At 35.7% G+C, this 13,382-nt stretch overlaps 2 protein-coding genes across 6 annotated transcripts; one reads left to right on the top strand and one right to left on the bottom strand.

Moving 5' to 3' along the window:
- The first annotated feature begins 1,146 nt into the window (after positions 1–1,146).
- LOC133860045 (ABC transporter I family member 11, chloroplastic) lies at positions 1,147–12,592 on the top strand. Of its 5 annotated transcripts, XR_009898847.1 has the most exons (13): positions 1,147–1,275; positions 1,367–1,427; positions 2,349–2,428; positions 2,745–2,796; positions 2,913–3,046; positions 3,393–3,507; positions 3,643–3,729; positions 3,906–3,954; positions 4,468–4,552; positions 5,225–5,343; positions 10,822–11,114; positions 11,428–11,555; positions 11,640–12,592. XR_009898847.1 is itself a non-coding variant. In XM_062295678.1 (11 exons), exons 1-10 carry the CDS (start codon positions 1,181–1,183, stop codon positions 5,301–5,303), a joined length of 837 nt encoding a protein of 278 aa, XP_062151662.1. In that variant the 5' UTR covers positions 1,147–1,180; the 3' UTR covers positions 5,304–5,348; positions 10,822–11,324. The 5 variants fall into 5 exon arrangements, 4 of the variants coding, with proteins under 4 accessions (XP_062151662.1, XP_062151664.1, XP_062151661.1 ...); XM_062295678.1 differs by lacking the exons at positions 11,428–11,555; positions 11,640–12,592 and having other exon boundaries at positions 5,225–5,348; positions 10,822–11,324; XM_062295680.1 differs by lacking the exons at positions 11,428–11,555; positions 11,640–12,592 and having other exon boundaries at positions 5,225–5,348; positions 10,866–11,324.
- LOC133860044 (protein LAZY 1) lies at positions 5,662–9,517 on the bottom strand. The gene is made up of 5 exons (XM_062295676.1): positions 9,185–9,517; positions 9,038–9,104; positions 7,588–8,351; positions 6,501–6,777; positions 5,662–5,910 (listed from the first exon to the last, which is right to left on the bottom strand). The coding sequence occupies exons 1-5, from the start codon at positions 9,188–9,190 to the stop codon at positions 5,891–5,893; spliced, it is 1,134 nt and encodes a 377-aa protein (XP_062151660.1). The 5' UTR covers positions 9,191–9,517; the 3' UTR covers positions 5,662–5,890.
- Positions 12,593–13,382: the final 790 nt, after the last annotated feature.

Below are 13,382 nucleotides of genomic sequence, written 5' to 3' on the forward strand. Positions count from 1 at the left end.
AGTTTTGTGGTTCAACGTTTTCAAATTAGAAAAGATAGATGTTTTAACAAAATAAATAATGGCTCACATCACACACTAATTTAGTTGGATGTATACTTATTAAACCGCGAACTCACAATTATACCCATAAAATTGATTAATTTTATCGCTATAAAGGCACATAAAGCAAGAGAGCCCAACAAAACAATTATACCCGTAAAATTGTTTAATTTTATAGCTATATTGAACCATGGTTGTACATATGTTATGCATGATTGTATTTTATGAATAAGAGTAAGTGTCATGTAGACTATTATGTTAATTTTGTAAACTTAATAAATGTTATGTGGAAGTCTATATTCTAGTGTCTTACATATGATAAGTATCACATGGATTACTGCATCAATTTATAGTAAAAATTGTTACTTTTAGCGGCACTTCATGTGATATGCTAAGATTCATATGTAAAATATTCTTAATTTTTATTTAATTTATTATATGTTATGTATGATAATACAATACTCAAAATTCTCTAAGAGATTATGATATAAGAAAAGAAAAAAGATAAATGTTTAGTTTTATTCTCTTACACATTTTTAGTCTATTTTCGTATAAGATATATATAAATTCACTTTTGAATTTGTGAACCACAATTTAAGTTTAACAAATTTAACGGTGGATTTAAAAAAAAATAAAAATGTATAAGAGATAGGCAAGACAATGATACCAAATAAGTCAAAGAAAAAAAAGGGTGTGACCGTGTGATAGTTAGGGTGCGTTTGGGATTGCGATTTCGTAAACAATAAGTGCGATTTTAAACCAAATTGTAGAACATAGATCGTTTGGGAACTGCGTTTTTAAAAATTGTGATTTAAAAACGCAGAAAATCTGCTTTTTCAAATCGCAGATAAGATAGTGCTTTTTTGAAAACGCAGAATTTTAAAGGTAAATTCGCGATTTTAAAGGCTAAACTACCATTTTGCCAAACGCTTAACTGCGTTTTTAAAAATCACTTTTTTCAAATCGCACATTTTAAAATCGTTATTTTAAATCGCACTTTTTAAAATCGTAAACCCAAACGGACCCTTAGAACTGAGAAGGGGGCGACCAACTATTGGGCCAAATACTTGACGCAGCCCAATCGCCGTTTGACCACGATAAAAAACTGAAGCCGAAGCCCAAGTCCTTTACACCGCCGGAGATGGCGAGCTCCCTCACCGCGTTCAAGTTCTCCATAGGCTGGAGAGCTCTGGAACTACCAGCTCGAGTCCCAATCGCACCCAAACCCTCCCGCAGGCAAGAATTTCTCCTTCCTACTTAGCGACTTTATTTTATGCTTGATTTGAAATTCTCAGTGAAATTGATTTGCACGGATTTCTCTTTCCAGTTGTTTGAATCTCCGAAGAACCCGCTCTTCCAGAATTACATGTGATTACTCGTGCTTTGAAGTGAGTTTCCTCTTTTGGTTTCAATATTTTATTGTGTAGTTACGGATTAAGTTCTTGGTAACAAATTTTGAACACATTGCAGCTGGTGAAAGTAGCAACGTGTGAGGTTTATGATGAACTTCCAGTGCGCCTGGCTAAATTTCTTAATTATAGTTACCATGATACTGTTACTTGTTCAAAAAAATTTCATAAAAATGCTCTAATATCGTGTCTCTGCAAATTGTGAGGTTATTTTATTCATATATATCGTTTCTGAGTATTAATACAGTGACTGTATGTTTAGGAGACTATTACAAATTTACAATATACACGCACTCAGTAATGCTGTAATCCATGAATGCATTTTGTAATGGAGAAAGTGGGAATTGGACTAGCATACAGTAAGGGATTGTTTTAAGTAGTCTCTGACATTCTTCTGCGAAAGAGAGGGGGGGCATCAACTCTAATATTTGTATACTCGATTTCAAGCCCACTATCTATCATTTTCAAATGAGAAATAGGTGATTGTAACAGCAGCGAGTCTCATAAATCCAATGGTGGATTCGAAACTTAGTTGTATGGAGATGAGTAAGAGATGGTTAGGGGATTGGTTTGTATCATTTTCCATAAAATTTTGTGGTACATTAATTTAGCAAGTATACTTAATTGAATCAAGGGATTAAGGCACTCTCCTTCGGACCTTTCTTCCCTTGCTTCGCCAAGGGGATTGATTTGTATCATTTTCCATAAAATTTTGTGGTACAATCGTTTAGAAAGTAGCACCTTTTCTGTTTCTTGCATTCTGCAGCTACAGGCCTTTGCCTTTATGGGCAAAAAGATGCTTTCGTGGTTGAGTATCTAGTTGCATGCGTTGGCTAGATTTTGAATTTTGAAGTATAAATGCAGGAAATTACTGATAATAGTTTTTTTTCCTGTTTGAAGGTTAAGGATGTTAGTTATCGACCTCCCGGCACCCAGATCAGCCTTCTAAATGCAGTTAATTTTTCACTTCCAGAGAAAAGGTACATGTTTCTGGTCTGTTTCTGTTATGTAACATCTCAAACACGTTGTTGGAAGTTTGGGATCTTCCTTTCAATTGACTTTGCCTAGGACTTCCCTAGGTAAGGTATCATTCCCCACCAATCCATAGAATATGATAGATGTATGGTTTCTCATTGAAGTGGGTCAAACTTGTTTGAGGTTGGAACCATACCTTCTTTTTTTAATAAGTAATTGGCCCCAATGGGAGGTTGGAGTCACATCTTTGTGGTTAGCTTGAATTTCTATCAAGTAAGACATTGCATTTGTGGGATAACTTGTTCAAGTCAACTGCTGCAGTTTTGGTTTAATATTTGGACGAAGTGGAAGTGGAAAAACTACTCTGTTGCAGGTATACCATTTGGAGCATATGTGTGTGTTAGTGTGCTTTAAGTAGAAAAATCATGCAATTTATGTAATCCATCCCCCGTGTTATTCTATTACTTATGCTGTCGTTCCATCTTTCAGATTCTTTCAGGGCTTAGTAAACCAACTTCAGGTTCCATTTATATTCAAAGATATGGAAATGATGGTAATCCAAATCAATCTCCTGAGCCCTTACCCCCAGAGAGAGTTGGTATTGTTTTTCAGTTTCCCGAGAGGTATTAATTACTAAATGAAAAGAAGAAAATTTATTTCCTATCTTCATTGCTCATTAAAATAAATTTGGGTCTTATAACGCTGTAAACTTATAGTTACATCTGAATAGATAAAATCAGTTGAATCCATCCAAAAACTTAATGCATTTGTAACTTGTTTCTTTTTGACTAATATTGGTTTTTCATGGTGGGTTATCCATTTCTTTTTGCATGTATTATTGCTGGTGCATTTATTTAGCTTCTTGTTACATAGACTGCAAACTTGCACTCTTACTTCCCTAATTCCTTATGACATTTTTATTGGATTTTCTGTAATTTAATTTTTAAGAACATGTCATCTGCAATCTAGGTACTTCGTGGCAGATAATGTGCTTGAGGAAGTTACGTTTGGGTGGCCAAGGCAAAGGGGTGACCTGCAATTCAAGGAGCATCTTGCTTTGAGACTCCAAAGAGCAATTAATTGGGTAGTTGCCTGCTCTGAGTATAAACAAATTTTCTCCTACTTATTGAACCGTTACATATTGTTATTATTTCTCGGTCTAGGTTAATTATATTATATCATGTGTATATTCCAAGTCTAAACTTTTTGATGATTGTAGGTCGGTTTAGATGGGATCTCCTTGGACAAAGATCCTCATACCCTTAGTGGAGGCTATAAACGTCGGCTTGCCTTGGCAATTCAACTAGTAAGCACATAGATGTTGATATGGACACACACAAACAAAACATGCACACAAACTCACATAAAGACAGACACTACTTAGACACTTAAGCCCTGTGGTTTCATGATATAACATTTTACATAGCTGCTCATAGTAGTTGCATGAATTGACCCATAATTGTCAGTTGACTTATTCTCCAGGTACAAACTCCAGATTTATTGATACTGGATGAGCCTCTTGCTGGTCTTGGTATGAAGACTCACTTGTTCCCGTTTATTCTACTGTATTGGTTGTATTCCAAGTTGCACTCTCAGCAATGCCAGTAGTCCATAGTTTACAAACATATGGATTTCATAAGAGTTTATCCAACAATCATGCGTTCTTTATCCCTTTAATGCTCTGAAATCTGTCGTAATAAAATGCTTGAAAAACATTTGAGCTGCTGATATTTAAGAAAGACCTGCTCTTTTCATTGAGCTAAAATTCAAATGGTTGCCAACCATTGCCAGTCCATTTTGTTGACTAAAATACTGAATCGACTTGGCTTAATGATAGTTAAATTTTACTTACAGTTGAACCAATGGTTTTAGGATTTCTTGTTTTTACTTGCCAATGGTTTCCATAAAGAACTTTTGCTTGGAACCTTTTACAGGTTTGTTATATTGATCCTCTTGCTTCTTTCTGATCTTTAGCATACTATCTTTTCTAATATACTGTGGCAATTTAATTTTAAATTTTTGTTCATGTTGCTTTGTTGATCAGATTGGAAGGCACGTGCAGACGTTGTGAAGCTTTTGAAGCTTCTAAAGAAAGAATTAACTGTACTAGTTGTCAGCCATGACCTCAAGTCTGTATTCCACGTTCCCTCTTCTACATTATTTACCCTTTAATGCCTTTATTATTGTTCTTCTGTTGTCGTTTTTGATGTTACTATTCCTACTTAAAACCAGCTGTCGCTTAAGTGAACTTGATGGCTAGAAATTATAATATCCATATTTGAATAAGAAATACATGCAGATATCCTTATATTAGTTTATCGTTTGTTTTTTAAGGAATTATAAAGAATAAGATATTGAGAAAGTAGTAGCCAAAACCAAGTTTTGTAATGAAGTGATTTGTTTCACTTGTTTATTGCCTTTTTTTCTTCAAACTAGTACCAGTGCCTCTTTTATTAGTCTCAGCACTCTTGCATGGACACCAATGTTGTGTTGCTAGGTGCGTGACATGCTAAATTTCATAGCTTTCAATATTAAGTTGCATAGGATCAGTGTAAGGAGTTGTATGTTAGGGAAGGGACCCTTTCATTATAATATTATGTTTGGCTAAAGTTTACCATATCTTGTTAACCTATTATTGATTTCATTGATGAGTTCCACGATACTCTACAACATACATTCACTAAATGGAAAAAAAAAAAAAAAAATTATAACAAGGCTATTTTTGTGCTTCTCTTGTTTTCCTCCCCCTATGATTATCTGCACATTTATTTGTGCTTATAAGCTTCTTGTATGCTTTTCAGAGAGTTAGCAACTCTAGTTGATCGATCCTGGAGGATGGAAATGGGTGGAATTCTAAGGGAAGAGCCCCTACCGATTTAAATTTGGGAATATGCTTTTTCCTTCATCAACATCTGGTGCTGTGAGGTTTCACCCTGTAGTGCTTCATGTGCATGTACTCTTGGCATATTAGTGGTTGACATGAATTGTTTGGGATTTTTTTCTTAATCCTCTTAAAATAAATAAATAATAAAAGACCAGGAAAAGAAGCTTGTGCAAACCCAGATTCTAACATTGCTTGACTCCATTCATGGAGAATGAATGCGGATGACTAATTGTGCATACATTGGTCTCAATGTACAAGAAAAGTTTGATGTGCTCCACAAAACAAAATAGGCAATGATGTAGGAAGGGTCCTGTGAAAGAAATCCTGGGATATTCTTAATGATAAAAATAATACTTTTAGGTAATCAAAATAACTTTATTAGGAGGCTTACATGAAACTTAGTCACATGGTTATTATCACACTGAGGAAGATAAGAGGAGAGACCCCTCTTGACTCTTCACTTTCTTTTGAGTCCATCGACACTTTATCACTCACAACATAGCAATAAGCATTACCAAACACTACATTACAATTTTTACTCGTAGAGGACGATGACATTATCGTCTTATTTCGGATTCAGTCGCTAAAGCTCCAACACCAAGTCTACAATGGCAATAGTAGAATTGTGTTAGATGTATAAATCAGTAAACATAATAATCTTAGTACTCTATCTTTCTGGCCACAATTATGCTCCTAAATGAAGTTGCAGATGACAAAAATATAATGCCAGGTAGTCTCTACACGACCATTAACACAACAATTATTAGCATACCAAGGTGTCAAGAAAATTATCAATTTCAACAAATAGAGGAAGCTAAAATCACTACATTATTGTTATCATGGCGTGCCTTTTTTTTACGATATTATGACTCTGAATTGTTCATTATCTTTGTGCATTTTTCAAAAGATTCATGACAAGATAACAGTGATTATTTTGTACCTTGAAAATTTATTTTCAAAATTGACTTTGATATTGACATCTCCATCACTTTATTTCTTTTTTTTTTTTTCCTTGAAAAATTTCCACATCTATTTCCACAGGTTTGAAGTGTCACCTTACTCAGAAACTGATAATCTAAGTAATCACATTGAGAAGTTATGATTCATTTGTTAAATGTTCCTATCCTTGAATTTCAGTGGTGGGATTTTTCCCAGATATTTTGAAATGGTAAAGCATGTAAACTGATACTTACAGTCCGCATCTGTCTTGATCCAATGCTCTTTCGCACTTAAATTACTTCCATGCAGCCCGTCTTGGGGTGGGTTCAAGTTGGTCTTACAACACGGGATCCTCATATTTGACATGGACCCTAGAGTAAACCCATCATTGTCTTCATCCAGGGGCATCTGGTCTCCATTATTGTAACTGCCATTGGGAGCATTCTTGACTTTATATTCATGGGAATCAACAAATTCTCTTCCAGCTATAGAGCTTTCAGGATGGATTTTTTTTTGGAAAATACGTATGACCTGCATGCCACACATAAGAAGCTATCATCTCTAATGAAAAAGAAAAAATTGTTATAAGATCAATTTAGTGCATAGTGGAGGCACTAATTCTTTATTGCTAATTTGAGGTCAATGTCGAATAATTCATAAACGTTATCATCTGATGATGACATATCCTGAAAGTTACTGCTTTGTTTGAGTAATAAAAGGTTTTTTCTGTTGGATGTTAGGATTGTTAGATAACATACTTGGTATTGCTAACTATGCTAACTATGCTCCTTATTCTTGACTTTTAACCTTGATTAGAGGATCCTTAGCGTGGAATCCTTTGTGCTCATTAAACATAGTATTCTTTCTTACTATTTTTTTTTGGGGGGGGCGGGGTAAGTTACAATAAAAGCACCACACGCCTATGGATCTCTCGCTTGCAAGATTCCTTGGGTCAAGAGATTGAGACAGGATCTTGGATGGGTAATAGCGAACCCATATAATCTGATTCTTTTATTTCTTCAGTATATCCTAAATGGCTGGCAGTGTGCTTAGAGAGGGGAATTCAAGTTAAAGCTATTAGACTTGATATGATTAGAATGCAGTAATAGTGATGTAAGGATTGTGTGTTGACCCAGGGGATCTCATGTTTAATAGTGGTTCTCAGAAGATCTAGCAGTCTAGCAATGTTCTTAGAGAGGGGAATTCATGTTAAAGCTATTAGTCTAGATATGATTAGAATGCAGTGAGAGTGATGTAAGGATTGTGTGTAGACCCAGGGGATCCTCACATGTTTAATAATGGTTCTCAGAATATCTACCAGTTTAGCAGTAAGAGACCAACCTTGGAGAGTTTCTTCTTGATTGAAACAGAGTCAGCTGCATCACCACCACCTGAAGGGGTAGAGCTCTTTGAAGAAGCATGGAGCTTTTTTAGCATCTTCTTCATGAGATGCATAGCAGGCTTATGTGTTTTCTTGGCTTGCATCTCCCCTCTCTCACTTTTCTCTGTGTTTGTCTCATTTGTTGTTTTTGTCCTATGAAACAGCTCCTCAAGTGATACCTTCTCTTTCTTTACTTCTTTTCTTGTTTCTGGCAGTTCAATCGAAGAGCCAAATAGATATCCTTGGAGTGGACATACCAAAATCTTCTCATAATCTTCGTTTTCGGCCTCATCTGTTTGCTTGCCACTGAGTGTAATAGTGCTAGCATGACTGCTCCTTCCAGATGATTCATTGCACCATTCTTTAGTTTCAGCCTCAAGGAACTTCTCCAGCTCATAGTTGATGACCTTCAAGTCATTCTCTGTTAGCTCTGATTTGCTCTCAGTTATGCTCTCCAGAGGCATGGCAAACGTAGGTGTTGCTGGCTCATTGATGATTGGCTCCAGACCGAGAGTTCCAATGGTGAGAAATCCATGGAAGAGCTCAGAGATGACAGTAGATGTTTCTTCTTCTAAGTTTTCTTCCTCTCTCTTGGCACCAGTGTCAGAAAAAGATTTTTCCCATTCCTGTTTGGGTTTCTTTGAGGATCTGGATCCATATGACTTTGTATAGGAGTCTTGGTCGTCAAGTGATGGTGATGCTGAAAGACATATGCAAGGGTTTCCTGAAATTGCAGTTCCAAAAGTAGTCAGGACATTGGTAAAAATAAATAGGGAAGACAGACTTGTCTATGAGCAAGACATATCATTATTCTTTTTGTTTTTTCTATTGTGCTCTGGAAAGGGGAATGTGGACCAATCTAGTGGCTGCTCCATTCTTGACATGTATACCTGTTAGCACAGATGGTTGAACGATTTCTTCAGTGACCTAAGTGGATTGTATGGAAAGTAGAACGAGGTGGCCCCAACACTTATTGCTGTGAACCTAAACCAGGTGGCCCTGTGCCCACAAAAGGTTGTTGGTCTCGTCGGACTTCGTTGCCGCAGTGCTATAATAACTGCAAAAGGTTTAGATTGTTTCTAAGACAAACAGGCCCGGGCCTGATTGGTTGAGATTGCCTATCCTATCTCTAAGACCACCTGAGTTTTACTTTTTTTTTTCACTTGAGCTGGGTAGTTTGCTTGATTATCTTTATAAATTATGAAGAATTGCTGAATTACACCAGTCAATAGATTCTAATGAGTAATGGCATAGATTCTAATGAGTAATGGCATTGTAAGACATTCAGCTGGAGTAGCAATTATCATGGTTATGTGGTAACCTGATTATTTGATGGTTTATGTGCGGATGATGTATGCCTTCAGAATTCTTCTAAGGGGAAAAAAAGTTTGATGAGGACAGTTTTAATACCAATAATGAAATCCTTGAAAGGCTCAATGCTACTATCCCGAAATTTACGGTGCATCCAGTCCAGTAACTGCAGCAGTGGAAGGTAAAGATTGAGCTAAAAGATTGAAAACATTAGCGTTATCCAAATTTGTTGGAGTTTGGACTTACCTTCATTTTGTATCTCTTTCAAGGGTTTGATCTTAGATCTCCAGGATGTTGTAGGAGACAGAAATAGAAGTAAACTTAGATTGCAAGGGAGATTGTGCTTTAAATGGAGAACTTAGGATTGAATAAGAGCAAAAGAATGAGGATCTGTTCATTAAGATTGTTAACTAGTTGGAATTCTGCTAGAAGGCTCCGAGATCGATGTGAGTAGAGAGAAACATTCAGAAAGATACAAGATTGTTGTTGGCTGTTCATTTCAAGATCAAATCATGTGGACAAATTGAAGAGTGGTTTTTGGAGACCCACAGATTGCTGATGCAATCTATATTGTGCGTATACTTGTGTGCTTGGAGTAGGTGCATGGGTATATTAATGAATTTATAATCAGCCACAGGGATATTAAAATAGAAATACAAATGAATATTTCGTTTTGGCCACACCTGATTAATGTGTGCTTTAAGATGCAAATAAGGACATTCAATTACAAATGGACAGATCAGTGCGGAATATGCATATAGATCATGTTCTCACAAGTTTTTGGCAGGGCATGCTTTGAGTAAGATACTCCTTCAGTTGGGTAGAGTTGGCCATTGCAAGACCTGGCCTTGGGAGGATCTGTGCTGTTTTAGTATACATCTCATATTCTTCTTATAAATTCAATATTCTTGTTTTCCTTGGAAGAGCATTTGGAAAGTTAAGGTTCCTTTGAGAGTGGCTTTCTTTGTGTGGACGGCAACTATAGGGAAAATTCTAACTTTGGATAATTTACGCAAGAGGAATATTATCATGATGGAGTGATGCTATATGTGTAAGATTGGTGGAGAGTCTATTGATCATTTGTTCCTGCATTGTATGGTTGCTACATAATTGTGGAGTATGATCTTGCAGCTGTTTGGTGTTGTGTGGGTAATGCCGCAATTGGTGAAAGAGATGTTGGGAAGTTGGAGGGGGCAAAGGGGCAATCGGTTGTTGATGCCGATTTGGAGAATGGCTCTGTTGTGTTTGATGTGGTGTCTATGGAAAGAACGCAATGCACGTAGTTTTGAAGATTGTGAGACTGATTTGATTAACTTGAAGAAGTTGGTGATACAAACATTGTTTATGTGAAGAGTGACGTTGCAGTTTATGTCTGAGTGTTCTTATTCTGATTTTTTAGATATGTGTTCTTCTTTCTCTTTGAATTAAGGGTATCATGTATACATCATATGTACTTGGGTTGCGCCCCTCTGCGCGTTTTTTTTTAAATATACTTACAAAAAAAAATAAAAAAAAAACTTCAAACAATCATATCACATTCAAAACTTGTAGCATGTGTTCTTAATTGAAAGCTTTCAGCCTGTTAACAGCATCCTGTCATTACTTTGCAGGAGTAATATCAATTAAACATCCCGGCGGCTTTCTTATTTTTTTAATGGTTTTTCCTTTGATTCATGCAATTTCAGTGATGGTTTTTCCTCTAATTTGCTTACTTTGCGTATTATAGCCATAGAGCATTGGTCTCAGATTCTTTGATGTGATGCGTATATGTTTGGGACCCAGGACAACAGCTTTTTTTGCCCCCAATCATCACTTTGACACATCAAGATCACTTGGCCTTAATATTCTCCCTTATTTATATTTGAACTATACTCTTGATGCAGGCCTGATTGTGATATTTAATAACTATTATAAGCTTGCCTTTTAGACCGCCTTGACTGCCATGAAGAGTATTTTTTTACTGTGGAGGAATCACGAAGACAGGATTGCCAGGCTGCCAGCCATTAAATTTATCGTACCCAACAAGCATCTTTGGAGGTTAGGTGAGCTGAGGAGAAGGCTGTGGTAGGCTTGGAGACAAAACCCTACAGCAATCTTTAATCTCAGAGACCCCTTTTGCAAGTGTGTTATAAAGAAAACTGTTGCATGGCAGAGAAAGCGAAGAGTCTTGGGCAAAGTGTGTACACTTCTCATTGCTGTATGACCCTATTTTATAATTTAAACTCTAAACGGGCAAGCCCCCTGACTCGGTCAGGGATTAGGATACTGATACTCTATTTTGTGGTGCAGATTAAATTTTACATGTGTATATGTTGTCAATTTTAAATGAGCTGACAATATGTACACTGTTAAATGCAACAAAACAAAATTTAGACTCATTTTACTACATGGAGAGAGAATCCTATTCTTGAGTGTGATATTTCTGTGGATTTTGTTTTGGGAATTAATGTCAGTGTACAACTGTTTTTAATGGTGCATGAATTGTACAGATGATGAGCAAATTTGCTGTACGTGTTCGAGACCACCAGCATTTAGGTCACTGAATATTCGGATTTTCAGTAATTTTTGTCTGAATTTTTAGCAATTCGAGCAACAAATAGGAGAATTCTTTGGACAGGTGAGCTCTATTTTAGCTTTTTCATATTTTTGCCGTTCATTGGATAACAAAATTGCTGAGATCTTTTACCTTTCATTGAGATAGAAGGATGGATTGACCGATGGGAAAAGAGTACAGGAATTTTTTAATAGAACGATCCGTGATGGAGTGGTTGATCTAAGCAGGTATGGTTGTTGCTCTACGTGTTCATTCTTGTTTTCTTCTTCTAGTACCAAACAGCATCTTTCGTTTTCCATAAAAACCAGAAAAATAGGGATAGTGTCCTTACCCCTATAATTGCCGACCATAATGAAGGTCAGACAAGCTTGCCCAAATCCGTCAGTGTCCCACAAATAGGGTGAAGTAGGGATTTGAGTCAGATGAAGATTATCTATAATTATCTGTTTGAAGTGTAGGCAATTCGAACAAGTGGTTGTAAGAAACCACTTATAAAGTTCATCTAACCAGATAAGTAATGAGGCAATCCAATTTTTATTTGATGAGATAGATTTTATAAGTAAACTCTCACAAACCTATTTGAATTGTCTACAATTCAGACAAATAATTGTAGACAATTCCTATCCGTTTGAAGCATCCTCATTTTCAGCTAACCAACGAGCTGCTATCAAACGCAAGAGTTGCCACTTTTGGAGGACTAGAGACAAGTGGGTCACGCATGCTATTCTAAAATTCAAACCAAAACAAATGCTCGAGTCCGCACAAGCCCGCACAAGCCCGCACAAGCATGGGCTATTCTGTGGGGTCTTTGCAATGACAGATAGTGACCATGTGAATCCCACGTGATAATCTAGAAAAATTGATTGCTTTGCCAATTTATAAGTGACCATGTGAATCCCACAAAATCTTTTGACGAGACCACAAATCAAGTATTAGGAAGATGGTCATAGTCACGTCTCCCTCTTGCCCTATCTATTTTTATTCTATGTGTAAAGCATAATTTTCTCTTCTTTTTTTTTTTGTTATAAATTATTTATAAAGTTGCTTGACGGTTCACATTGGGACTACCATTGATAAGCATTATGTATATTAATTGTTACTTTATTTTGTAAACCGTGTGACTCTAATGTAATAATCTATATTTTAGTGACTAATGTAAAAAATACCAAATAAACTGTCACATAAATTTATAAAAGATTTGCAGTAAAAATTATAATATTCAATATCTCATATTTTTTAGGGAAATTTGCTATTCCTTATATAGTGGGCTTGGTTTCAATTTAATCAGCCTCTCATCACCTGCCCCGATAATTTGAAAGATGGTTCCACGTAAAATGTCTGAGCTGATGTGTCTTATTGTGTTTGGTTATTTATATGTTGTGGGCGACGTACATATTGGGCCCAGAATCTGTAGAGACCCTCCTCCCGGACACATTATTTTGAATTAATTTTTTTATTATTTAACATTATAAACCTGTAATCTGATTCTCGACTTATTAAATTATATATGTATATTGAGATTGTTGATTACAATTACCATGTAATTATATTAAAAAATTTAAAATGTCCTTTTCCAAGAACCAACTCAAATACTCAATCCCTTCAAAAAAAAAAAAAAACTCAAATACTCAAAAAAGTAAACCAACTTACTAAGAGTTTGTTTGGCTTGTAATTTTGCAGGTCAAAATTGTAATTTTAAATAAAATTGTGTTAAATGTATTGTTTGAGAGTAAGTTTTTTTTTTTTTTTTTAATTAAAAAAAAAATTATGTTTTCAAATCTCGGATAAGAGATTGTAATTTTAAAAACATATTAATTTAAAAGCTAAATAAATAAATTCTAATTTTACCAAATGATTAACTGTGTTTTTAAAAATTACATTTTCAAATCA

This window comes from Alnus glutinosa, chromosome 2, assembly GCF_958979055.1.
Source record: "Alnus glutinosa chromosome 2, dhAlnGlut1.1, whole genome shotgun sequence".
In the NCBI taxonomy this organism is placed as follows: Eukaryota; Viridiplantae; Streptophyta; class Magnoliopsida; order Fagales; family Betulaceae; genus Alnus; species Alnus glutinosa.